The sequence below is a fragment of the Mytilus edulis genome, chromosome 1, assembly GCF_963676685.1.
Source record: "Mytilus edulis chromosome 1, xbMytEdul2.2, whole genome shotgun sequence".
Taxonomy (NCBI): domain Eukaryota; kingdom Metazoa; phylum Mollusca; class Bivalvia; order Mytilida; family Mytilidae; genus Mytilus; species Mytilus edulis.
Genome location: NC_092344.1, coordinates 100,063,913 through 100,091,219, shown reverse-complemented (window position 1 = coordinate 100,091,219; position 27,307 = coordinate 100,063,913). Strand labels below are relative to the sequence as shown.

General features: G+C 33.5%; 3 protein-coding genes across 7 annotated transcripts; all 3 read left to right on the top strand.

Moving 5' to 3' along the window:
• The first annotated feature begins 445 nt into the window (after positions 1 to 445).
• On the top strand, positions 446 to 14,752 carry LOC139520302 (uncharacterized). Of its 3 annotated transcripts, none has more exons than XM_071312835.1 (6): positions 446 to 773; positions 11,813 to 11,945; positions 12,298 to 12,425; positions 13,033 to 13,189; positions 13,404 to 13,540; positions 14,608 to 14,752. In XM_071312835.1, the coding sequence occupies exons 1-6, from the start codon at positions 728 to 730 to the stop codon at positions 14,736 to 14,738; spliced, it is 732 nt and encodes a 243-aa protein (XP_071168936.1). In that variant the 5' UTR covers positions 446 to 727; the 3' UTR covers positions 14,739 to 14,752. The 3 variants fall into 3 exon arrangements, with proteins under 3 accessions (XP_071168936.1, XP_071168943.1, XP_071168952.1); XM_071312842.1 differs by having other exon boundaries at positions 451 to 773; positions 14,612 to 14,752; XM_071312851.1 differs by lacking the exon at positions 446 to 773 and having other exon boundaries at positions 11,834 to 11,949.
• LOC139497757 (uncharacterized) lies at positions 871 to 6,124 on the top strand. Its single transcript, XM_071285997.1, has 2 exons — positions 871 to 1,081; positions 1,293 to 6,124. Exon 2 carries the CDS (start codon positions 1,638 to 1,640, stop codon positions 5,472 to 5,474), a length of 3,837 nt encoding a protein of 1,278 aa, XP_071142098.1. The 5' UTR covers positions 871 to 1,081; positions 1,293 to 1,637; the 3' UTR covers positions 5,475 to 6,124.
• A 2,884-nt stretch (positions 14,753 to 17,636) lies between the features above and the next one.
• On the top strand, positions 17,637 to 26,615 carry LOC139520287 (uncharacterized). Of its 3 annotated transcripts, none has more exons than XM_071312805.1 (6): positions 17,637 to 17,937; positions 23,676 to 23,808; positions 24,161 to 24,288; positions 24,896 to 25,052; positions 25,269 to 25,405; positions 26,471 to 26,615. In XM_071312805.1, the coding sequence occupies exons 1-6, from the start codon at positions 17,892 to 17,894 to the stop codon at positions 26,599 to 26,601; spliced, it is 732 nt and encodes a 243-aa protein (XP_071168906.1). In that variant the 5' UTR covers positions 17,637 to 17,891; the 3' UTR covers positions 26,602 to 26,615. The 3 variants fall into 3 exon arrangements, with proteins under 3 accessions (XP_071168906.1, XP_071168914.1, XP_071168925.1); XM_071312813.1 differs by having other exon boundaries at positions 17,639 to 17,937; positions 26,475 to 26,615; XM_071312824.1 differs by lacking the exon at positions 17,637 to 17,937 and having other exon boundaries at positions 23,697 to 23,812.
• The last annotated feature ends 692 nt before the right edge of the window (positions 26,616 to 27,307 follow it).

The window sequence follows — 27,307 nt, the reverse complement described above, 5'->3', positions numbered from 1 at the left end:
GAATACTATTACTTATCCTTATTCTTATAAAGTTTGAAATATTAGCTCTGTCTATATCTAATTTTAAAAAGTTCTCCATATCAAACGATTTCAAATCCTTGAAAGTCCTTAATTTGTTTCCTCTTTTATCATTAATACTTTTTGAAATGGAATTCTCCCAAAATTTTATGAAATCCTTTTTTAGTTTTTTATTCTTAGCAAAAGTTAAACGATTTTTACTAAGAGAATTCTGAAAAGAATCGTAAGAGTCATATTGTACGGTGAGTTCGATACTCCAAACTACATGCACACAATCGAAAATCTAACAAGGCGAAAATAATCACCACAGAGTCGATACTTGGAATAAACAACCCACCAGACCTTCCTAATTATCACTAAAAAAAATACCCTAACAAAAGTTTCAAAGCACAAAAAAAGATACGTAGAGCATAGGCTAGTTTTACCATCTAAAGAGCGTATACATGCAAAAAATAGATAAATAGGAATTTCCCAAAACAAATCATGCATGACTAAACATATCTACTACATCTAAATCAATTAATACCAATAAAAACAAGAAACAAAATATGAGTGGGACTGTAAAGTTGTGTTTAAAATAAAGTTTGTTTTCATGTTAGAAGGGAAAAAACATTGGACCAATAACATTAGATTGCACTTAGTGTGTGAATTATAGAATATATCGTGTAAGAATTAGGTGAGAAAACAAACGACATTTCTTTCAGTCAAAATGCAGTCACTCGGGAAGATTTTTGGTTGGATATTTCCGTCTGCATGTAGGTATATTTTCCATAATGATAATAGAAATAACATATAGATTTTCAACTTTGATGATAAAGAAAAAAATAAAGTCTAAATTGTATATATTCTGTTACACCGTTCCGTAATTTATATAGTTCGTTTGATTATATTCTTAATCTAATTATGTGTTCCAACCTAGGAGGATTATTCATCTTTAACGTTAAAACATCGTACCGTCGCTACCTTTCCCTCTCTCAAACTGAACATTGCAAGGTCATACCAGTTCTGGAGAACTTTTCAAAGACAAACGTCATCTAGGACACAATTCGTGGCTAACCACAGAGTGAGTTAACTTTACAACATTGTTTTTGAAGCCTTCAAATTGCCTTTCGTATGATTGAACCTTTTCTCCGTGAAATACCTGGAATTTATCTGTCCTTGAAAGTACAACATTTTCTCGCATTCAACGGACTGTGCTATCAATTACCTTTGACATTTCGTTATAATAACATTAATTGAACACATTGTAAAATTGTATTTTATTTGTTTTTCAGCTTTTTACCATTTGTTAGATTGGTTTAAGAATAAATTATCAGCACCTGATAGTCTTGTTGCTTGAGCCCAATCGTCGGTTAAACTTAATGGTCAGGCCATTACAGTAAAAAGTCTACAACTTGCCTGTTGTGTCTCACAGATAACGCCACTCCACAGCTACACAGCAACCTACCTGTTGAGCCCTGCATGTACGCGTCATCCCTTGACGTACAGTAAATTGACGACAACCTGTCTTTACATATCCAGACAAGGAACGACAACGTAGCAACTTACATACCTTTACACTGACAGTGGACTACATATCTTGTGTGAACTCGACAGCAACCCAACAACGTTGAGTCAACATGGATCCCAGTCATGTGGAACAACAAGAAGAGATTCAGCCCCAAGAAGGAGATGTCCCTGAACTATTAGAAAATCCGTCTAATACATCACAGTCAGATGAAACTCCCGAGGCTAGGCGAGTACGTGACCTCACGGAAAAAGGACAAGGAGCTTTCACTGAAAAACGTGACAAGTTCTGTCAGGAACTAGAGGCTCTCTGGGCAGACATTGAATCCCAGTTATTGGAAGTAACAACGCCTCCTAACGATCTCCAGCAACTCCTAACAGTCCAGGACAAACTTGTTAAAGCCTGTAATAATTATCGTAGGCTCACAGATGAATACCTAGACTTTCTGAAAAGGACCCGAACATTGGAGAGTCAAAAAGAAATTGATGCATGTAAACTCTCTTTGGATTTACGTCTGTCCAAAGTGGAACTTGTTATGGAAAAACTACACGAGCATCGACTCGCCCTAACAAAGGCCAAATCCACTAAAACAAAGACCTCAAAAGGTAAGAAAACCTCACGCAGTGGTAGCTCTAACGTGTCAGACATGTCAAGCCTAGCACGGAGAAAGCGTGCCAAGGCAGAGGCTGCCAAGTCTAAAATAGCCTTTGTAGAAAAACATGCCATTATCCTACAACAGGAAGCAATGTTAGAGGAACAAGCCCTGTTCAGACAAATTGAAATGGAACAGGAAGCAGCACACAAAAAGGCAAAAATGGAACAAGAAGTCGCTCAGGAGGCCGCACAGAGAACAGTTCAGTTAGAACAAGAGGCTATGCGCAGGAAGGCTCAAATGCAACAAGAAGCTGCACGAGTAAGCCGAGAAAAGGCCCAACTTAAAGCCAAATTTAACCTTCTTGAAGCACAGAGAGAAGCTGCAGCCGCAGAAGCCGAGGCTCGTATCCTGGAATACGATGATAGCCAAGCGTATAGCGATCTCCCTGACGAAAAGGAAGACCCGCTCCAGCGCGTGCAAGATTTCGTCAATAAACTTCCTGTATCAACTGTTGTAAAGGAAGTAACAGAACCTCAAAGGAAAAAACAAATTCCTGTTAAGATCGAGCTGAGTCACGACGCACCAGCGTTCGTGCCATCCGTGGCACAGAACTTGCTGTCACAGACATCTGCTGTCTTGCCTTCCAATTATAAGTCACCGGAAGTTACCTTTATCCCAGATCTGGGATTAGTAACCGGCATACAAAAACTAGGCCTTTCAGATGAGATCCCTGCTGAACACCAAAAACAGGGTAGTAAAGAAGCGATCCCTGTCTTACGCACAAAACAAGACGTTATAGAAGAGATCCCTGTTTCACACCAAAAACAAGGCGTAATAGAAGAGATCCCTGTTGCACACCAGCAACAAATCAACCCAACATCGGAGATTACTAGATTTCTCTTGCGTAAGGACCTGCTTTTCTCTCGATTAACAAGCTTTAACGATCGGGCAGAATCCTTCCATACATGGAAAGCAAGCTTTAAAAACGTCATAGACGAATTACAAGTTTCTGACTCGGAACAAATAGACCTACTGATAAAGTGGCTAGGGCCAGAGTCTGGTAAACATGCCATGAGTATTAGGGCATCAAATGCCAACAACCCTACTAGAGGCTTACAGAGGTTATGGCAAAGACTGGATGAGCGATATGGTGCTCCAGAAATGTTGGAAGCCTCTATCACGAGTAAACTCGTCAATTTTCCTACCTTGACGAACAAAGATAACGCACGTCTTTATGACTTGTCTGATATTCTATCAGAAATCGAATATCACAAGGAAAATCCCAAGCTGGGATGTTTGCTTGCTTATTTCGATTCTTCGTCCGGTATAAATCCTATTGTGGAAAAACTACCATACGGACTCCAAGAAAAGTGGATAACAAGGGCTTCAAGATACAAGTCCAAATATGAAGTTGCCTTTCCGCCATTCACAGAATTCTCTGCCTTCATCAGGGAAATGAGCAAAATTAAGAACGATCCTGGGTTCATCTTTGGATCAAAAGTAACACCAAATACAAAAGACTCTACGCCAAGGTTCACACCTCAGACGTACTCTAAAGTCAACGTCCATAAGACGGCTGTTGAACAGCAAACTGAAGACAGCAGTCAACAACAAAATCTGTGTATCCTACACAAGACAAAGCATACCTTGAATGAATGCCGAGCATTCCGAGCCAAACCAATCGAGGAACGCAAGGAAATGTTAAGACAAAACAATGTGTGCTACAAGTGTTGTGAGTCAACCACACACAGAAGTCGGGACTGCAACGCAAGTATCAGTTGTAACGAGTGTGGAAGTGAACGACATACCACAGCACTTCACATCACTAGACCACAACAATCTGAAAGTTCCCAGTTTAGCTCACCCAGACAAGCCTACGGCGGGGAGCAGACAGAGTCAGCTGAAACAAAGTTAACCTCTGTAAGTTCGATCTGCACAGAGATCTACAAAGATCATAAGAGCGAGAAATCTTGTGCCAAGATATTACCTGTGGACGTGTACCACAAGGACAAGACAAACAAAATTATCAGGATGTACGCCATTATTGACGACCAAAGCAACCGGTCTCTTGCCTCGCCTGAATTCTTCAGTCTGTTTAACGTTCGGGAGAAACCTGAAAACTACTCTCTTACGACATGCTCCGGCAGAGTAGCTACTTCCGGGAAAAGAGGAAAAGATTTCGTCATAAAATCTGTACATAGTGACGTACAATTTGATCTGCCTACATTAATTGAATGTAAAAATATTCCCAATCATCGAGACGAAATTCCTACTCCTGAAGTTGCAATGCATCATCCTCATCTGAAAGAACTCAGAGGAAGCATTCCACCAATAGAGGAACGTTGTCAAATTCTTCTCCTTATTGGAAGGGACCTTATAGAGGCACACCACGTCCTTGAACAACGCCTAGGACCATCCCGAACTCCATTTGCCCAAAAGTTGAGACTTGGTTGGGTCATAATTGGAAATACATACATTGACAAGCAAACTTCTCCTATTCAAGTCAACACAAAGATAACTAACGTTTCAATCACGGAATCAGAACAACGTCTTGCCTCAAGACCGGAAATAGCCGTCAAGGACAAGAATCCAATTGTTGTTCAGTATAACGACACAAACCTTCATTCGAATGCCAAGGTCGCTAAATCGCATTCAATGCAATCCCTTGAATGTACAGGACCTAGTACCAAGCCTGGTAAACGCACAAATTCATCTAAAGGGACATCACTCGCGTCACTAAAAGCAAAATCTGTGACTTCTATAGAAAAATCTATAGATAAAGAAAGTTTCAATCCGAAATCAACAGAACCTAAAGTTCATGGAGAGGAAATCAATAGCATTCACAAACCTATTCCGAAAGAAGGACCTCTTGCCAATCTCAATCTGCCATTGCATGAGCAACGTCTACTACGAGGAGGAAGCAGTATTGTCAAATCTGACTTGAATATAAGTGAAAAGGAACCAGTAGTCTTATCTGGACATCGTCACAGAGTAACACCTTTTCTTGGACATTACTACGACAAAATCAAACATAGAGGACGCCACTCTACAGATACAGATAGAGCGACTAGATCTGCAGGATTGGACGTTATGACGAAACGCCTAATTTCGTCTGATACTCACAAAGATGTGTCATATCGCCAAATCGGAAGACAACCAACTACTAACTCTTGTTATACTTCGATCTATCTTCGATCGTCATCGCCGTCTAACTACGTTGGAGAAAACAGTTCCCATTATCGATACAGCAGTAATAGAACATTCTACAGAACACAACAATGTCGTCCGAGACACCCTTCTTCTAAAGGACAAAAAACTGTGCCTACCCAGTTTCACGTGGAACGTACTTATTAGGAACCTTTATAGTGAAAAATCGTTGAGATCTGATATTTCTCACACGAAATAGTGGACATTTCACCTGTATATATTCAATTTATATTGGGATTAATTCATTTGTGTAAATCTTGTTTACATATTCGAAAAATTTATGGAAAAGTGATATCAGATAGACATCAGATGGGGAGTATTCTGTTACACCGTTCCGTAATTTATATAGTTCGTTTGATTATATTCTTAATCTAATTATGTGTTCCAACCTAGGAGGATTATTCATCTTTAACGTTAAAACATCGTACCGTCGCTACCTTTCCCTCTCTCAAACTGAACATTGCAAGGTCATACCAGTTCTGGAGAACTTTTCAAAGACAAACGTCATCTAGGACACAATTCGTGGCTAACCACAGAGTGAGTTAACTTTACAACATTGTTTTTGAAGCCTTCAAATTGCCTTTCGTATGATTGAACCTTTTCTCCGTGAAATACCTGGAATTTATCTGTCCTTGAAAGTACAACATTTTCTCGCATTCAACGGACTGTGCTATCAATTACCTTTGACATTTCGTTATAATAACATTAATTGAACACATTGTAAAATTGTATTTTATTTGTTTTTCAGCTTTTTACCATTTGTTAGATTGGTTTAAGAATAAATTATCAGCACCTGATAGTCTTGTTGCTTGAGCCCAATCGTCGGTTAAACTTAATGGTCAGGCCATTACAGTATATTACTGATAAAGGCATACAAAATACGTGAGTATACAAACAAAATTAGTCATTTTAGTTTTTGCCACAAAAATACAATAAAATACTTTAGAAACGTTCTTATGCGAAATAACGCAAACCTTTGCGTTATAACGCAAACATTTGCGATATGTGGAGGAGGCTGAATATATTAAAATTTATCACCTTTGTAGTCATTGCAAAGTAAAATGCTTGAATAATTAGAACAAATCATTTAATAATTTAATTTTGGATGTAACGCGTCTTCTGATTGGCTGACGTTATTTTGTTATCAGCCCCTAGACATAATTTAGTCATGTGACCGTGACGTCATCAACGTTTTTTCATGGTTTTCTACGGTTTAAAATGGAATTTAGAATTAAATTATAAGAAATGACTGTAATATTTTTTCTGTCTATTCAAAATAGCATTAAAAAATGTGGTGTACACTGTTAAATAACCCGCTACGCGCGTTATTCAGTGTGCACCACATTTTTTATATTATTTTGAATAGACAGAAAATATATTACAGTCATTCCTTAACTAATAATGAGCAGAATAATATAAGACGATGTGGTATGAGTGCCAATAAGAAAACTCTCCATCTAAGTCACTATTCGTAAAAGTAAACCATCATAGACTAAAGTACTGTCTTCAACACGGAGCATTAAATTGCTCACACCCAACAGCAACTGTAAAGGCCACCAAAAAACGATATCCATGTTACTTTTATATATATTACAAAGAAAATTGAGTAAATTGAGATTATGCCGAAGAAACAAAATCAACCCTGCTAATATAGCTATAACCGAATATAAATCTGTTGTAGAGTTGTCACTGGCTCAGACGCAGAGATGGGTCCGATTACTTTCAATGTAATTGATTAAATTACAATTACTTTGTCATTTGTACGATTGAATTAAATTTATGATCACATCATTTCTGAAAGTGTCTGATTAAATTAATGATTACATTAGCAAAGTAATCATGATTACATCTGATTACAATGAATTTAAAAAGAACAAACATTTTGAATGATATGAATGAATTTGATACAACTAAAGCACTTTTTAGAAAAGATTTTGTTTTATATATATATTAGAAAATAATAACTTCAAACTTAAAATTGAGAATGGAAATGGGGAATGTGTCAAAGAGACAACAACCCGACCAAATAAAAAACAACAGCAGAGGGTCACCAACAGGTCTTCAATGTAGCGAGAAATTCCCGCACCCGGAGGCGTCCTTCAGCTGGCCCCTAAACAAATATATACTAGTCCAGTGATAATGAACGCCATACTAATTTCCAAATTGTACACAAGAAACTAAAATTAAAATAATACAAGACTAACAAAGGCCAGAGGCTCCTGACTTGGGACAGGCGCAAAAATGCAGCGGGGTTAAACATGTTTGTGAGATCTCAACCCTCCCCCTATACCTCTAACCATTGTAGTAAAGTAAACGCATAACAATACGCACATTAAAATTCAGTTCAAGAGAAATCCGAGTCTGATGTCAGAAGATGTAACCAAAGAAAATAAACAAAATGACAATACTACATAAATAACAACAGACTACTAGCAGTTAACTGACATGCCAGCTCCAGACTTCAATTAAACTGACTGAAAGATTATGATTTCATCATATGAACATCAGGCACAATCCTTCCCGTTAGGGGTTTAGTATCATACCATCATAACATATATGAGAAGAACATAACCCGTGTCATGCCAACAACTGTTTTTAAAAAATAATGTGTTTAGTTCCGATGCAAAGACCTTATCAGTGACTCAATATTAACGCCAAAATATGCAATCTTTAATGACTTGACAACAGTATCGTAATTATATCCCTTCTTAATAAGTTTATTCAAAGGTTTTGTAAGTTTCTGAGGTGAATACTGACACCTTTGTGCTTTATAAAGAATATTACCATAAAAATTGGATGTGAAATACCTGAACGTATTAGAAGTCTGCATGTTGAGCTATATTTACGAATGATGTCTTTATAGCGATGATAAAATTTAGTAAATGTTTTGACTAGTTTGTGATATCGAAAACCCTGGTGTAATAATTTATCAGTAATACATAAATTTCTCTCGTTAAAATCTAAAACATTGTTACATACACGAGCGAATCGTACAAGTTGAGATATATAAACACCGTAAGATGGTGACAAGGGAACGTCACCATCTAAAAACGGATAATTAACGATAGGAAATGAAAAATCATCCCTTTTATCATAAATTTTAGTATTCAGCTTTCCATTAGTGATATAGATATCAAGATCGAGAAAAGGGCAGTGGTCATTGTTAGTATTAGCTTTATTTAAAGTAAGTTCAACAGGATAAATTTCATTAATATACATACTGAAGTCGTCATTATTGAGAGCCAAAATATCATCCAAATATCTAAAAGTATTATTAAATTTGTTTATCAGATGTTGTTTCGATGGGTCTTTGCTTATTTTTGTCATAAATTGTAACTCATAACAATACAAAAACAGGTCCGCAATAAGTGGTGCACAGTTAGTCCCCATTGGAATTCCGATAATCTGACGATATACGGAATCCCCAAAGCGAACAAAAATGTTATCTAGTAAAAATTCAAGGGCATATATAGTATCAAAGCATGTCCAATTAACATAGTTTTTTTTTGTTTATTGCTACTAAAAAATGACCTAAAAGAGTTTGAACATATATATTCACATTCTGATTTTTTGAATGCTATCTATTTAATAAACCACAAAAGTTCACAACATACATACATGAACATTGTGTCACTGGTTATTACCCATTACACTTTATCAGCATTGATCTCTTAATTATTTTGACTTCAATTGAATATGGCATTTAGAGTTTGCTGTTTGTCTTCTGACCTCTTTGAGACTTTATATGTATTTCAAGGTGCAGTTTATGGAAGTTAAAATATGGATGAAATAAAGTTACCAGTTAAAAACTATGTAAAATTTTAATAGAATTGTTTAATCAAATTGTAAACAAAATATAAGTCCTATAAATCATTGCATTTTACATGTCCAATTTAAGAAAATACAAAAATTTGCTTATCTTGAACAAGATATTTGTCCAACTTAAAATTTGATAAATTTTCACATGTCTGATTAATCTTTTATCATATACATTGTCCTACAGCTATACTCAATTGGAAATTGCAATAAAAACAAACCTTAATTGGTTTCCTACCTGTCAATTCAAAGTTGACAAAAATCACAATATTAACAAAAGATCATAATTCAGGATTAAAGAAAAGTATAATATTACTTGAATATAACAGTTATTATCAAATATATATTATATATGTAAATCTTTAAATTTTGAATATATGTACAATATATTTTACTAAGGCCAGTAAAATATATTTTGATGACTTTGATGATATAATGATGACTTTTCAATACTGTAACAGTTTATTTTTTCTGAAGTATACAAATCAATGCTTTATAAAGTAAACCAAACTATCTTAAGATGTACATATTTATTAAATAAGAATAACAAAATTGTTCATTTATTGACCATAAACACAGTTTAAGATTTTTTTCATTGTAATCAGAATGTAATCAAAAAGTAATCAGGATTACAGGGTATTTTGAAAAGTAATTGATTAAATTAAATTACATGTAATCAGATTTTTGGTTGATTAATGATTACAATGATTACTTGAAAAATTGTAATCAATTACAGCTGATTAATGATTACAATTACAATTACCCCAAGTCTGCTCAGACGTACTTATAAATATAATTATTTTCTGTGACTGTATCTTACATTAATTTGTAGGATCCTTTACTATAGATAATTTATCTGATCTGTAAAAATAACATCTCCATGCCTTATATATCATGTACTGTAGTACGACGCTAGATTAAAACTGACGTGGAAAGGTAACACCCGGCCACCGAAAGCTTCATTTTTATGAAGCCCAGGTGGTCGTGTGGTCTAGCGGGACGGCTACAGTGCAGGCGATATGGTGTCACGATATCTCAGTAGCATGGGTTCAAATCCCGGCGAGGGAAGAACAAAAAATTTGCGAAAGCAAATTTACAGATCTAACATTGTTGGGTTGATGTTTAGACGAGTTGTTTAACCGAATATAAATATACTTCCACAGTAAGATCCCGTTTGAGAACTGTGTAAAGTTGGTTAGATTTAAACAAGCTACCCTTTGACAATAAATGTACAGAATGAAGATGTTTTATTAATAAAATTATGTTCTCTCCATTAAAATTACTAGCCAAGCATCTTAAAAATACTTCACTATATTGAAATGAAAATTCAATGACTTTCTATCAAAGAATCTTTATCATATTCTGAGATTTTAAAAAACGATTTCTTGCTTCAAAAAAAAAAAAAAGAATTATCTTTCAATTTAAATATGCCTATATAGCGTCTATTTTCATGTTAAATTATATACTTTTTTTATGCACAAATCAGTTTTTATTTATGTATAATTGAACTTCAAGTATTCCATTATTCTTATGCATTTTTAATATAATAATTTGGCCTTGCATGGATGTATGTTTCTTTTTTAACCTACTAATAAACCACAAACGAAATGAATGACAGTCGGTCATATACATACAAAACTTAATGAAAAATTGAAATCAAGAGGTTTGCGTTATTTCACAAAGGTTTGCGTTATTTCGCAAAGGTTTGCGTTATAACTCAAAGATTTGCGTTTTATCGCAAAGGTTTGCGTTACAACGCAAAGGTTTGCCTTTGCGTTATTTCGCATAGGTTTGCGTTATAACGCAAAGGTACGCAAAGGTTTGCGTTATACCGCAAAAGGTTTACGTTGTGACGCAAAGGTTTGCGTTATATCGCAAATGTTTGCGTTACAACGCAAAAGGTTTGGTTTGCGTTACAACGCAAACCTTTGCGATATAACGCAAACATTTGCGATATAACGCAAACCTTTGCGATATTACGCAAACCTTTGCGATATTACGCAAACCTTTGCGAAGATAGGAAGAAAAATATAAAAAAAAAGTGTGGCGCTAAAACGCTTCCGTAAAAAACAATATCCATACACTTTAAATAATATATCCATATTTTGTTATTGTGGTGAATATTTTACTGAGTTGTGGAGCGAATTCCTCATATAATACTTCAGTATTCTTCCGACTTTCCATCTGTCAAAGTATGATTTAAAGGAAGCCGCATTATATCCACTAACTTTTCAGCATATTCTGGATATTCTATAGATTAAGAGCAAACACAAAAATTTCACTTCAGTCTGACTTTACCTTCATCAGGAGCGCGCAAAGCCGAATATTTGAAAGCCGAGGATGTGTGAGATTCTAAACAGTTTTAATAGAAGCTTTATGAAGAAAAAGGCCTTAAAAGAATAGACTAAACCATCTACTGTCCACTTTGCCTGAGGGAGTTGAAACTTTAGTGTCTTCATTGTTTAAAAATTTATAAAAGGTCCATCTAAGAAAGGTTTGTTATAAATCATATCAGTCCCGAAGTACTGACTACTGAGTTGCGCAAACCTCTGGGGACTGGTAGTCCACCGGCAAAGGTATCGACCCAGTGCTGTAAAAATGAAACCAACACATTACAGTTTTTTTCTCCTGGACAACACAGAATTTTGATAGACAACTTTTCATTTTAGTTGTCTTGAGTACAGTAAACGGATGCGATTTTGTTGGACTTAATCTGTGTACTTGGAAACTGTCGCAGAATGTATCTGAATCGGAAGAATTCACTGTTTTGCCTCATAAAAGACAGATTGAAAGTCTTTGTTCGTAAGTACGTATATATTCTACATTTTTCAAAAATCAAAATCTCGGCGAATAAAACAAATCATCATTTTGTTTGGTTGTACGGCATATCTTTTACGAGTCAGTTTCCTCAGAATATTCTTTGCTGCTCTATTTCATTACTGCTGGCAGACAGCCCACAACACTAAAACTGATTCTTCAATTTAAACTCACTCCACGATATATTGATGTTTGGACCAGCTTTTGTTGTAGGAGCTTTCAGCGAGGTAAATCCAACCACAATACACATAAAGATGGCTATTTCACTGTACATACTAACATGCAACAGTATAATGCAATGCACGTCGAAATCTTGTGATATTACTTCAATTTGCAGATACAGAGGAGAATTCAAGAGCTGTTACACGCCCAAGTTATCGAAATGTTCAGATGACTTGATGTATGCATCTACTTTTGCGACGACACTGAAAACAGTCAACTTTATATGCACGTCTGGGTTTTCAGGTATACAATAAGTTAGATAAATGAATAAACAACGACAACGGTACATCATTTTTTTTTACATTTATCTGGCCACGGAGGACATTAAACAAGATGCCTTTTTCAGTATATGAAAAAAAAGAATGTGTCATGATTGCTATGAGAGATCATCATATCCGACATGAGACAACCGGCGATCCATATACCAAAAGTATGAAGATGTTAACATTATACAGGTCATCGTCTCCTTCACAAATGATTAAACCCATACCGTATACTATTAGTGATATATAAAAGGTCCTCCTATTGAAAAACTATACAAACACAAGGCACACAATACGTTACAAGCAGACTAAGAAATGTATACAACGTGAGCAATATTATAATGATCTATATAAAAAACCTAAGCTCAAGTTGTACAGCAAATCATGCTACAGATACCAACTAATATACAAAATATTGTAGGATTTGGTGTTTCTTCGTAAACACATTGAAGGGCTAGGACAAACAGCCTTCGGATATTGCCACAGTAAAGAAACCCAAATAGTAAATGAACATATAAGCATTATCGTTTTTAACCAAAAAATAAGACAAACAATTGAGTTCCTAATGTTAAAAGTGTATTTTGTAGATATGGTTCTACATGATGCTTGTTGGAGAAAACCAGAGGTACAGAAAAGATCTAATGCTTGTTACAAGGACCATGTTGAAACTGTCAAGAGCCAACTTGAACAAATATCCATGTTAGATGATGCGTACACAGATCAAGTTAAACAAAAATGGTGCAAGTAAGGGATTTGATTTTAGGGGGGGGGGGGTCTAGGACAGGATAACAATGTATGTAAAACAGTCAGGATAAACTATAAAAAGTAGTCAGGACCGAGTAGAGTGAAAAATAAAAAGTCAAGACAGAGATAAAAACTTAAATAAATGCAGGACACGGTTTTTCATCCTAGTTTGATAGTTATTCGAGGATGTAATATTGTGATGTTACTGTTTCAGAATACTTCTTGGTTCTTACCAGTGTATGCAGAAGTCTGTAAGTGACTCGTGTGGACAGTCGTCTGTAGATGTTGTGACGGATATGATGAATACTGTCTTTGAACAGATGAATTCCATAATGACATGCCAAGAACACGGTATGAATTGTTTGTTAAAAAAGACGAAACAAAACCCCAAAACAAACACATATAAGAAAAAAGGTGAAGGGATGCTAACCAAATCACAATGGCAAAATACACTGTTGTTTTACAACATGTCTAGTCAGAGATCGTAATATTTGAACAAATGTCTAGCATTTTAAAATAATTGACCAAGGGAGCGTGGAAATAGAATGGAAGAATGCCTATTAAAAAGATAACCAAATATAAATGGTCTTGTATAAGGATCTTTTCTATAAACTCGCATAAGAAACTAACATTTTGATTAAAACATACAGTCCAAAGTCAGCGAAGTAAGACTGACGTCTTTACATTGAAATTGAAACTGTTCTGAAAAAAATCTTTAGCAAAGGCATACAAAATATATCAAACATGCATAAATAAAAAAAAAAAACATTTCAACAAAATAAATATTCTAAATTCCCTTCGATATCGAGATAAGAGTAGTCCTTGAATCTTAGGTACACGAATACTTATGCATAATCATAGCATGTATCAACAGTATATGTAACTGGTTACAAATATTTATCTTGAAATATTTGCCACTGGAAATAAAGAAAAAAAAAACCCAGTCAATCCTCATTAATCTACCCAATCAGTAAACTCACCATTTAAATTATAAAGTCACTAGAACATTACCAAACTGCATGCAGTTGAGCGGTGTATAGATTCTGAGAATGTAAAGCGAAAATGTATCGGAGACAACAACTGACAAAAAAGCAACAAACAACCAATATCTATGCCAAATATCACTATGATGAAACATGTCGTAAGCATGAATTCTGAACAATGCACCTAGTTAACTTTAACACCAATATTATAACCATTATCTATACAACAGTTATGAACAATATTTTAAAAAGAATTTGAATGTCAAAAATAATTATAAAAAAATCCACAGAAGTTAACACTGGAGAAAGTGAAAAGCCAAAAAGTATTTTACTAGAGAAGTGCTGAGTTTTTCTTTTTTAAAGGCAACAAAAGAATATTTACACTCATATACCTATACAATCATGAAGAACAAACTAATTCTTGTCTCTCTTCAGATAGATCTACATCACAAAAAGAATTTATCCATTTCTGGGAATCCCTCATAGAAAATGGAGCAATGAATACTTGTCAGGACTGGTCAATGGTTATGGTTGTAATATCAATATTTGTAATAAGATATCAATAAAATGAAGAAGCTTACTAGTAATTTCATCTACCATAGAGTCACCAGTTAATATACACAAGTCAGGCATGAGTGAATAGCATATGTTGAAGTGTAAAACGTTTCATTGCCACTAGGTAGTATGGCAAAATAAGACACGAATTTCCTTTGAACCTACTGGCTAAGAAATTAGGGTAATCAGGATAAATTTCTTACTTACACTTCAGTCTTTCATCTATCTTGCATTATTTATCATTGATGTCACTAGTTCAATCTTAAAATACCATTTTTTTCGGACTTGATCTCACTTAACACTGACTGTTCCTATTTTAAAAAGGAAACTAGTACGCAGTGCACACACTGTATATCTACCTTTACTTTTAATAAAAACACCTAAATACATTAAAGATATTACAGGACGCTTGTTTGATGTTTAATTGAGGTTGATAGATGTTTAATGTGAAGTGGCAAATATAACATGGCGTACATGAAAACACAGAAAATCATTATAAATATGAACCTGCTTTGTACTAGACTGACACACTGGGACCATTTTTTAGCCAGGGAGTAACACGAAGTCTCAACATTATTCTGACTCCTAGCCAACTAGTCTTTTCTTACTGTCTTGTTTTCGGTGGAGCAGCAGGAAATGTTTTTTTATAAAGTTTTTCGTTTGACCTAACAAGAGATTGAACCCTAATTAGGCATTATTTTCAGACCAATCCATGATGGGCCCCTTTTCGGAAAGATACATACACATCATAATACAATGATTATTATAAAACAAGTTTTTAGTGAAATACACAATATATATACACATAATACGTACACAAAGTAATCATGAAATAAAGTGATAATATGAACCAAATGGAACTCTGCTTAAGCTCTTGCAACTCACATATTCGGAAACCACAAACAAAACAATAAACAATCTTATTATTTTTTTATTAAACATCTCTCAGTACTTAAGGGGGCTCGCGGGTCCGCTAAATCAATTTTTTTTTTATTTAATATAGGATTTCTCCATATTTTTCTATATAAATGAACTTTATCTTATACTTAATAGAAAAATGAAATAAAAAAATGGGGTCACCGTTCATTTACGCTCACAATCTGCCTTTGAAAGAAGCATACATTTTTGTTAATGTCCTTTTTTCTGTTGAACTAATAGGAGAAATAGCAGTAATATATCGAAATAAAAAAAGAACTAAATTACAGAAATCGCTTAAATTTTACAGTTATTTAGTTTATGTACAGCTTATTCGAAAACAACAATAAAAAATATAGGTCACCGATGAGTTAAAAAGATATTTCAATTTGAATGCTAAAAAATGGCATTTTTGCACCAAAGGGAGGTAATTTGGAGCTTTTTCAATGATATCTACATTTTAAAAGTCACCTGGGGCCAACACGAATTGATTTTTTGGAATGAGTTTTGTACCATATAGTAACAATTACTTAAGGTAATAAATAAAATTTGTAATGAAAAATTAATATTTAATTTTTTTCTGAAAATCTTATACCCGCGAGCCTACTTAACTTTTAAAGTTTAAATTTTCAAGATTAAGTTTCAAGATTCAAAATTTTATTACATGAAAGTCAATATTCAATAAACTACACTATGATAAACACAAGCTATAGTGAGCTTTATAAATTTTGGTTTTAATAGAGTTTACAAAAAAGTAACTCAATCAAGAAAAGCACATTACCAATCACTTCAGCAAATATCCGCATCCAAAAACACGGCCATAAATGGTCGATTCCTATAATATATCGCCAAGTTTTCGGAATTCCAATGGGAGCTGATTGTGAACCACTTATTGCGGACCCGTTTCCTTATTGTTATGAGTTACAATTTAAGACTAAAATCGGCAAAGACCCATCGAAACAACATCTGACACATCTTTAGCGGGAAGCATAATACCGAAATTAATGATATGACTTTTCATTTCCTATTGTTAATCATCCATTTTTAGAAGGTGACCCATTTCTGTATTACTGAATAATTATAACACCAAGGTTTTCGATATCACAAACCAGTGGTAAAACATTTATTAGATTTTACAAGGACATTTTTACATCAAAATCTTTTATGGTAATATTCTTTACCGAAAGCACAAAAATATTGGCATTCACCTCAAAAGCTAACCATCCTTTAAACAGACTTATTCAGAAAGGATATAGTTACGATACTGTTGTAATGTAATTAAAGATAGCATATTTTGGTATTAACATTGATTCATTACTTCGAAATCATGAAATAGAATTTTTCCATGTCTGAAAGATTATTGAAAGATGGTAAAATATCCGAAATATTCAGGAAAAATTTATTCCTCAATTCATTCAGTTTGGCACATTTTAAGGTAAAGTGTAGTTCATCTTCAAATTTACAACGGGGCATAATCTGTTTTCTAAATCAATCTTTTTATGTCTGCCTTTCCCAATCATAAGAATACTATTACTTATCCTTATTCTTATAAAGTTTGAAATATTAGCTCTGTCTATATCTAATTTTAAAAAGTTCTCCATATCAAACGATTTCAAATCCTTGAAAGTCCTTAATTTGTTTCCTCTTTTATCATTAATACTTTTTGAAATGGAATTCTCCCAAAATTTTATGAAATCCTTTTTTAGTTTTTTATTCTTAGCAAAAGTTAAACGATTTTTACTAAGAGAATTCTTAAAAGAATCGTAAGAGTCATATTGTACGGTGAGTTCGATACTCCAAACTACATGCACACAATCGAAAATCTAACAAGGCGAAAATAATCACCACAGAGTCGATACTTGGAATAAACAACCCACCAGACCTTCCTAATTATCACTAAAAAAAATACCCTAACAAAAGTTTCAAAGCACAAAAAAAGATACGTAGAGCATAGGCTAGTTTTACCATCTAAAGAGCGTATACATGCAAAAAATAGATAAATAGGAATTTCCCAAAACAAATCATGCATGACTAAACATATCTACTACATCTAAATCAATTAATACCAATAAAAACAAGAAACAAAATATGAGTGGGACTGTAAAGTTGTGTTTAAAATAAAGTTTGTTTTCATGTTAGAAGGGAAAAAACATTGGACCAATAACATTAGATTGCACTTAGTGTGTGAATTATAGAATATATCGTGTAAGAATTAGGTGAGAAAACAAACGACATTTCTTTCAGTCAAAATGCAGTCACTCGGGAAGATTTTTGGTTGGATATTTCCGTCTGCATGTAGGTATATTTTCCATAATGATAATAGAAATAACATATAGATTTTCAACTTTGATGATAAAGAAAAAAATAAAGTCTAAATTGTATATTACTGATAAAGGCATACAAAATACGTGAGTATACAAACAAAATTAGTCATTTTAGTTTTTGCCACAAAAATACAATAAAATACTTTAGAAACGTTCTTATGCGAAATAACGCAAACCTTTGCGTTATAACGCAAACATTTGCGATATGTGGAGGAGGCTGAATATATTAAAATTTATCACCTTTGTAGTCATTGCAAAGTAAAATGCTTGAATAATTAGAACAAATCATTTAATAATTTAATTTTGGATGTAACGCGTCTTCTGATTGGCTGACGTTATTTTGTTATCAGCCCCTAGACATAATTTAGTCATGTGACCGTGACGTCATCAACGTTTTTTCATGGTTTTCTACGGTTTAAAATGGAATTTAGAATTAAATTATAAGAAATGACTGTAATATTTTTTCTGTCTATTCAAAATAGCATTAAAAAATGTGGTGCACACTGTTAAATAACCCGCTACGCGCGTTATTCAGTGTGCACCACATTTTTTATATTATTTTGAATAGACAGAAAATATATTACAGTCATTCCTTAACTAATAATGAGCAGAATAATATAAGACGATGTGGTATGAGTGCCAATAAGAAAACTCTCCATCTAAGTCACTATTCGTAAAAGTAAACCATCATAGACCATCAAGTACTGTCTTCAACACGGAGCATTAAATTGCTCACACCCAACAGCAACTGTAAAGGCCACCAAAAAACGATATCCATGTTACTTTTATATATATTACAAAGAAAATTGAGTAAATTGAGATTATGCCGAAGAAACAAAATCAACCCTGCTAATATAGCTATAACCGAATATAAATCTGTTGTAGAGTTGTCACTGGCTCAGACGCAGAGATGGGTCCGATTACTTTCAATGTAATTGATTAAATTACAATTACTTTGTCATTTGTACGATTGAATTAAATTTATGATCACATCATTTCTGAAAGTGTCTGATTAAATTAATGATTACATTAGCAAAGTAATCATGATTACATCTGATTACAATGAATTTAAAAAGAACAAACATTTTGAATGATATGAATGAATTTGATACAACTAAAGCACTTTTTAGAAAAGATTTTGTTTTATATATATATTAGAAAATAATAACTTCAAACTTAAAATTGAGAATGGAAATGGGGAATGTGTCAAAGAGACAACAACCCGACCAAATAAAAAACAACAGCAGAGGGTCACCAACAGGTCTTCAATGTAGCGAGAAATTCCCGCACCCGGAGGCGTCCTTCAGCTGGCCCCTAAACAAATATATACTAGTCCAGTGATAATGAACGCCATACTAATTTCCAAATTGTACACAAGAAACTAAAATTAAAATAATACAAGACTAACAAAGGCCAGAGGCTCCTGACTTGGGACAGGCGCAAAAATGCAGCGGGGTTAAACATGTTTGTGAGATCTCAACCCTCCCCCTATACCTCTAACCAATGTAGTAAAGTAAACGCATAACAATACGCACATTAAAATTCAGTTCAAGAGAAATCCGAGTCTGATGTCAGAAGATGTAACCAAAGAAAATAAACAAAATGACAATACTACATAAATAACAACAGACTACTAGCAGTTAACTGACATGCCAGCTCCAGACTTCAATTAAACTGACTGAAAGATTATGATTTCATCATATGAACATCAGGCACAATCCTTCCCGTTAGGGGTTTAGCATCATACCATCATAACATATATGAGAAGAACATAACCCGTGTCATGCCAACAACTGTTTTTAAAAAATAATGTGTTTAGTTCCGATGCAAAGACCTTATCAGTGACTCAATATTAACGCCAAAATATGCAATCTTTAATGACTTGACAACAGTATCGTAATTATATCCCTTCTTAATAAGTTTATTCAAAGGTTTTGTAAGTTTCTGAGGTGAATACTGACACCTTTGTGCTTTATAAAGAATATTACCATAAAAATTGGATGTGAAATACCTGAACGTATTAGAAGTCTGCATGTTGAGCTATATTTACGAATGATGTCTTTATAGCGATGATAAAATTTAGTAAATGTTTTGACTAGTTTGTGATATCGAAAACCCTGGTGTAATAATTTATCAGTAATACATAAATTTCTCTCGTTAAAATCTAAAACATTGTTACATACACGAGCGAATCGTACAAGTTGAGATATATAAACACCGTAAGATGGTGACAAGGGAACGTCACCATCTAAAAACGGATAATTAACGATAGGAAATGAAAAATCATCCCTTTTATCATAAATTTTAGTATTCAGCTTTCCATTAGTGATATAGATATCAAGATCGAGAAAAGGGCAGTGGTCATTGTTAGTATTAGCTTTATTTAAAGTAAGTTCAACAGGATAAATTTCATTAATATACATACTGAAGTCGTCATTATTGAGAGCCAAAATATCATCCAAATATCTAAAAGTATTATTAAATTTGTTTATCAGATGTTGTTTCGATGGGTCTTTGCTTATTTTTGTCATAAATTGTAACTCATAACAATACAAAAACAGGTCCGCAATAAGTGGTGCACAGTTAGTCCCCATTGGAATTCCGATAATCTGACGATATACGGAATCCCCAAAGCGAACAAAAATGTTATCTAGTAAAAATTCAAGGGCATATATAGTATCAAAGCATGTCCAATTAACATAGTTTTTTTTTGTTTATTGCTACTAAAAAATGACCTAAAAGAGTTTGAACATATATATTCACATTCTGATTTTTTGAATGCTATCTATTTAATAAACCACAAAAGTTCACAACATACATACATGAACATTGTGTCACTGGTTATTACCCATTACACTTTATCAGCATTGATCTCTTAATTATTTTGACTTCAATTGAATATGGCATTTAGAGTTTGCTGTTTGTCTTCTGACCTCTTTGAGACTTTATATGTATTTCAAGGTGCAGTTTATGGAAGTTAAAATATGGATGAAATAAAGTTACCAGTTAAAAACTATGTAAAATTTTAATAGAATTGTTTAATCAAATTGTAAACAAAATATAAGTCCTATAAATCATTGCATTTTACATGTCCAATTTAAGAAAATACAAAAATTTGCTTATCTTGAACAAGATATTTGTCCAACTTAAAATTTGATAAATTTTCACATGTCTGATTAATCTTTTATCATATACATTGTCCTACAGCTATACTCAATTGGAAATTGCAATAAAAACAAACCTTAATTGGTTTCCTACCTGTCAATTCAAAGTTGACAAAAATCACAATATTAACAAAAGATCATAATTCAGGATTAAAGAAAAGTATAATATTACTTGAATATAACAGTTATTATCAAATATATATTATATATGTAAATCTTTAAATTTTGAATATATGTACAATATATTTTACTAAGGCCAGTAAAATATATTTTGATGACTTTGATGATATAATGATGACTTTTCAATACTGTAACAGTTTATTTTTTCTGAAGTATACAAATCAATGCTTTATAAAGTAAACCAAACTATCTTAAGATGTACATATTTATTAAATAAGAATAACAAAATTGTTCATTTATTGACCATAAACACAGTTTAAGATTTTTTTCATTGTAATCAGAATGTAATCAAAAAGTAATCAGGATTACAGGGTATTTTGAAAAGTAATTGATTAAATTAAATTACATGTAATCAGATTTTTGGTTGATTAATGATTACAATGATTACTTGAAAAATTGTAATCAATTACAGCTGATTAATGATTACAATTACAATTACCCCAAGTCTGCTCAGACGTACTTATAAATATAATTATTTTCTGTGACTGTATCTTACATTAATTTGTAGGATCCTTTACTATAGATAATTTATCTGATCTGTAAAAATAACATCTCCATGCCTTATATATCATGTACTGTAGTACGACGCTAGATTAAAACTGACGTGGAAAGGTAACACCCGGCCACCGAAAGCTTCATTTTTATGAAGCCCAGGTGGTCGTGTGGTCTAGCGGGACGGCTACAGTGCAGGCGATATGGTGTCACGATATCTCAGTAGCATGGGTTCAAATCCCGGCGAGGGAAGAACAAAAAATTTGCGAAAGCAAATTTACAGATCTAACATTGTTGGGTTGATGTTTAGACGAGTTGTTTAACCGAATATAAATATACTTCCACAGTAAGATCCCGTTTGAGAACTGTGTAAAGTTGGTTAGATTTAAACAAGCTACCCTTTGACAATAAATGTACAGAATGAAGATGTTTTATTAATAAAATTATGTTCTCTCCATTAAAATTACTAGCCAAGCATCTTAAAAATACTTCACTATATTGAAATGAAAATTCAATGACTTTCTATCAAAGAATCTTTATCATATTCTGAGATTTTAAAAAACGATTTCTTGCTTCAAAAAAAAAAAAAAGAATTATCTTTCAATTTAAATATGCCTATATAGCGTCTATTTTCATGTTAAATTATATACTTTTTTTATGCACAAATCAGTTTTTATTTATGTATAATTGAACTTCAAGTATTCCATTATTCTTATGCATTTTTAATATAATAATTTGGCCTTGCATGGATGTATGTTTCTTTTTTAACCTACTAATAAACCACAAACGAAATGAATGACAGTCGGTCATATACATACAAAACTTAATGAAAAATTGAAATCAAGAGGTTTGCGTTATTTCACAAAGGTTTGCGTTATTTCGCAAAGGTTTGCGTTATAACTCAAAGATTTGCGTTTTATCGCAAAGGTTTGCGTTACAACGCAAAGGTTTGCCTTTGCGTTATTTCGCATAGGTTTGCGTTATAACGCAAAGGTACGCAAAGGTTTGCGTTATACCGCAAAAGGTTTACGTTGTAACGCAAAGGTGTACGTTGTGACGCAAAGGTTTGCGTTATATCGCAAATGTTTGCGTTACAACGCAAAAGGTTTGGTTTGCGTTACAACGCAAACCTTTGCGATATAACGCAAACATTTGCGATATAACGCAAACCTTTGCGATATTACGCAAACCTTTGCGATATTACGCAAACCTTTGCGAAGATAGGAAGAAAAATATAAAAAAAAAGTGTGGCGCTAAAACGCTTCCGTAAAAAACAATATCCATACACTTTAAATAATATATCCATATTTTGTTATTGTGGTGAATATTTTACTGAGTTGTGGAGCGAATTCCTCATATAATACTTCAGTATTCTTCCGACTTTCCATCTGTCAAAGTATGATTTAAAGGAAGCCGCATTATATCCACTAACTTTTCAGCATATTCTGGATATTCTATAGATTAAGAGCAAACACAAAAATTTCACTTCAGTCTGACTTTACCTTCATCAGGAGCGCGCAAAGCCGAATATTTGAAAGCCGAGGATGTGTGAGATTCTAAACAGTTTTAATAGAAGCTTTATGAAGAAAAAGGCCTTAAAAGAATAGACTAAACCATCTACTGTCCACTTTGCCTGAGGGAGTTGAAACTTTAGTGTCTTCATTGTTTAAAAATTTATAAAAGGTCCATCTAAGAAAGGTTTGTTATAAATCATATCAGTCCCGAAGTACTGACTACTGAGTTGCGCAAACCTCTGGGGACTGGTAGTCCACCGGCAAAGGTATCGACCCAGTGCTGTAAAAATGAAACCAACACATTACAGTTTTTTTCTCCTGGACAACACAGAATTTTGATAGACAACTTTTCATTTTAGTTGTCTTGAGTACAGTAAACGGATGCGATTTTGTTGGACTTAATCTGTGTACTTGGAAACTGTCGCAGAATGTATCTGAATCGGAAGAATTCACTGTTTTGCCTCATAAAAGACAGATTGAAAGTCTTTGTTCGTAAGTACGTATATATTCTACATTTTTCAAAAATCAAAATCTCGGCGAATAAAACAAATCATCATTTTGTTTGGTTGTACGGCATATCTTTTACGAGTCAGTTTCCTCAGAATATTCTTTGCTGCTCTATTTCATTACTGCTGGCAGACAGCCCACAACACTAAAACTGATTCTTCAATTTAAACTCACTCCACGATATATTGATGTTTGGACCAGCTTTTGTTGTAGGAGCTTTCAGCGAGGTAAATCCAACCACAATACACATAAAGATGGCTATTTCACTGTACATACTAACATGCAACAGTATAATGCAATGCACGTCGAAATCTTGTGATATTACTTCAATTTGCAGATACAGAGGAGAATTCAAGAGCTGTTACACGCCCAAGTTATCGAAATGTTCAGATGACTTGATGTATGCATCTACTTTTGCGACGACACTGAAAACAGTCAACTTTATATGCACGTCTGGGTTTTCAGGTATACAATAAGTTAGATAAATGAATAAACAACGACAACGGTACATCATTTTTTTTTACATTTATCTGGCCACGGAGGACATTAAACAAGATGCCTTTTTCAGTATATGAAAAAAAAGAATGTGTCATGATTGCTATGAGAGATCATCATATCCGACATGAGACAACCGGCGATCCATATACCAAAAGTATGAAGATGTTAACATTATACAGGTCATCGTCTCCTTCACAAATGATTAAACCCATACCGTATACTATTAGTGATATATAAAAGGTCCTCCTATTGAAAAACTATACAAACACAAGGCACACAATACGTTACAAGCAGACTAAGAAATGTATACAACGTGAGCAATATTATAATGATCTATATAAAAAACCTAAGCTCAAGTTGTACAGCAAATCATGCTACAGATACCAACTAATATACAAAATATTGTAGGATTTGGTGTTTCTTCGTAAACACATTGAAGGGCTAGGACAAACAGCCTTCGGATATTGCCACAGTAAAGAAACCCAAATAGTAAATGAACATATAAGCATTATCGTTTTTAACCAAAAAATAAGACAAACAATTGAGTTCCTAATGTTAAAAGTGTATTTTGTAGATATGGTTCTACATGATGCTTGTTGGAGAAAACCAGAGGTACAGAAAAGATCTAATGCTTGTTACAAGGACCATGTTGAAACTGTCAAGAGCCAACTTGAACAAATATCCATGTTAGATGATGCGTACACAGATCAAGTTAAACAAAAATGGTGCAAGTAAGGGATTTGATTTTAGGGGGGGGGGGGGGTCTAGGACAGGATAACAATGTATGTAAAACAGTCAGGATAAACTATAAAAAGTAGTCAGGACCGAGTAGAGTGAAAAATAAAAAGTCAAGACAGAGATAAAAACTTAAATAAATGCAGGACACGGTTTTTCATCCTAGTTTGATAGTTATTCGAGGATGTAATATTGTGATGTTACTGTTTCAGAATACTTCTTGGTTCTTACCAGTGTATGCAGAAGTCTGTAAGTGACTCGTGTGGACAGTCGTCTGTAGATGTTGTGACGGATATGATGAATACTGTCTTTGAACAGATGAATTCCATAATGACATGCCAAGAACACGGTATGAATTGTTTGTTAAAAAAGACGAAACAAAACCCCAAAACAAACACATATAAGAAAAAAGGTGAAGGGATGCTAACCAAATCACAATGGCAAAATACACTGTTGTTTTACAACATGTCTAGTCAGAGATCGTAATATTTGAACAAATGTCTAGCATTTTAAAATAATTGACCAAGGGAGCGTGGAAATAGAATGGAAGAATGCCTATTAAAAAGATAACCAAATATAAATGGTCTTGTATAAGGATCTTTTCTATAAACTCGCATAAGAAACTAACATTTTGATTAAAACATACAGTCCAAAGTCAGCGAAGTAAGACTGACGTCTTTACATTGAAATTGAAACTGTTCTGAAAAAAATCTTTAGCAAAGGCATACAAAATATATCAAACATGCATAAATAAAAAAAAAAACATTTCAACAAAATAAATATTCTAAATTCCCTTCGATATCGAGATAAGAGTAGTCCTTGAATCTTAGGTACACGAATACTTATGCATAATCATAGCATGTATCAACAGTATATGTAACTGGTTACAAATATTTATCTTGAAATATTTGCCACTGGAAATAAAGAAAAAAAAACCCAGTCAATCCTCATTAATCTACCCAATCAGTAAACTCACCATTTAAATTATAAAGTCACTAGAACATTACCAAACTGCATGCAGTTGAGCGGTGTATAGATTCTGAGAATGTAAAGCGAAAATGTATCGGAGACAACAACTGACAAAAAAGCAACAAACAACCAATATCTATGCCAAATATCACTATGATGAAACATGTCGTAAGCATGAATTCTGAACAATGCACCTAGTTAACTTTAACACCAATATTATAACCATTATCTATACAACAGTTATGAACAATATTTTAAAAAGAATTTGAATGTCAAAAATAATTATAAAAAAATCCACAGAAGTTAACACTGGAGAAAGTGAAAAGCCAAAAAGTATTTTACTAGAGAAGTGCTGAGTTTTTCTTTTTTAAAGGCAACAAAAGAATATTTACACTCATATACCTATACAATCATGAAGAACAAACTAATTCTTGTCTCTCTTCAGATAGATCTACATCACAAAAAGAATTTATCCATTTCTGGGAATCCCTCATAGAAAATGGAGCAATGAATACTTGTCAGGACTGGTCAATGGTTATGGTTGTAATATCAATATTTGTAATAAGATATCAATAAAATGAAGAAGCTTACTAGTAATTTCATCTACCATAGAGTCACCAGTTAATATACACAAGTCAGGCATGAGTGAATAGCATATGTTGAAGTGTAAAACGTTTCATTGCCACTAGGTAGTATGGCAAAATAAGACACGAATTTCCTTTGAACCTACTGGCTAAGAAATTAGGGTAATCAGGATAAATTTCTTACTTACACTTCAGTCTTTCATCTATCTTGCATTATTTATCATTGATGTCACTAGTTCAATCTTAAAATACCATTTTTTTCGGACTTGATCTCACTTAACACTGACTGTTCCTATTTTAAAAAGGAAACTAGTACGCAGTGCACACACTGTATATCTACCTTTACTTTTAATAAAAACACCTAAATACATTAAAGATATTACAGGACGCTTGTTTGATGTTTAATTGAGGTTGATAGATGTTTAATGTGAAGTGGCAAATATAACATGGCGTACATGAAAACACAGAAAATCATTATAAATATGAACCTGCTTTGTACTAGACTGACACACTGGGACCATTTTTTAGCCAGGGAGTAACACGAAGTCTCAACATTATTCTGACTCCTAGCCAACTAGTCTTTTCTTACTGTCTTGTTTTCGGTGGAGCAGCAGGAAATGTTTTTTTATAAAGTTTTTCGTTTGACCTAACAAGAGATTGAACCCTAATTAGGCATTATTTTCAGACCAATCCATGAT

What these genes read in the sequence shown, in the direction of transcription:
- LOC139520302 (XM_071312835.1), top strand. Translation starts at nt 728, where the DNA reads ATGCAGTCACTCGGGAAGATTTTTGGTTGGATATTTCCGTCTGCAT. An exon ending in TTGGATATTTCCGTCTGCAT is followed by an intron (nt 774 to 11,812) that starts GTAGGTATATTT and finishes TTTTCATTTTAG; the next exon opens with TTGTCTTGAGTACAGTAAAC. An exon ending in AATGACATGCCAAGAACACG is followed by an intron (nt 13,541 to 14,607) that starts GTATGAATTGTT and finishes GTCTCTCTTCAG; the next exon opens with ATAGATCTACATCACAAAAA.
- LOC139520287 (XM_071312805.1), top strand. Translation starts at nt 17,892, where the DNA reads ATGCAGTCACTCGGGAAGATTTTTGGTTGGATATTTCCGTCTGCAT. An exon ending in TTGGATATTTCCGTCTGCAT is followed by an intron (nt 17,938 to 23,675) that starts GTAGGTATATTT and finishes TTTTCATTTTAG; the next exon opens with TTGTCTTGAGTACAGTAAAC. An exon ending in GTTAAACAAAAATGGTGCAA is followed by an intron (nt 25,053 to 25,268) that starts GTAAGGGATTTG and finishes TTACTGTTTCAG; the next exon opens with AATACTTCTTGGTTCTTACC.
- LOC139497757 (XM_071285997.1), top strand. Translation starts at nt 1,638, where the DNA reads ATGGATCCCAGTCATGTGGAACAACAAGAAGAGATTCAGCCCCAAGAA.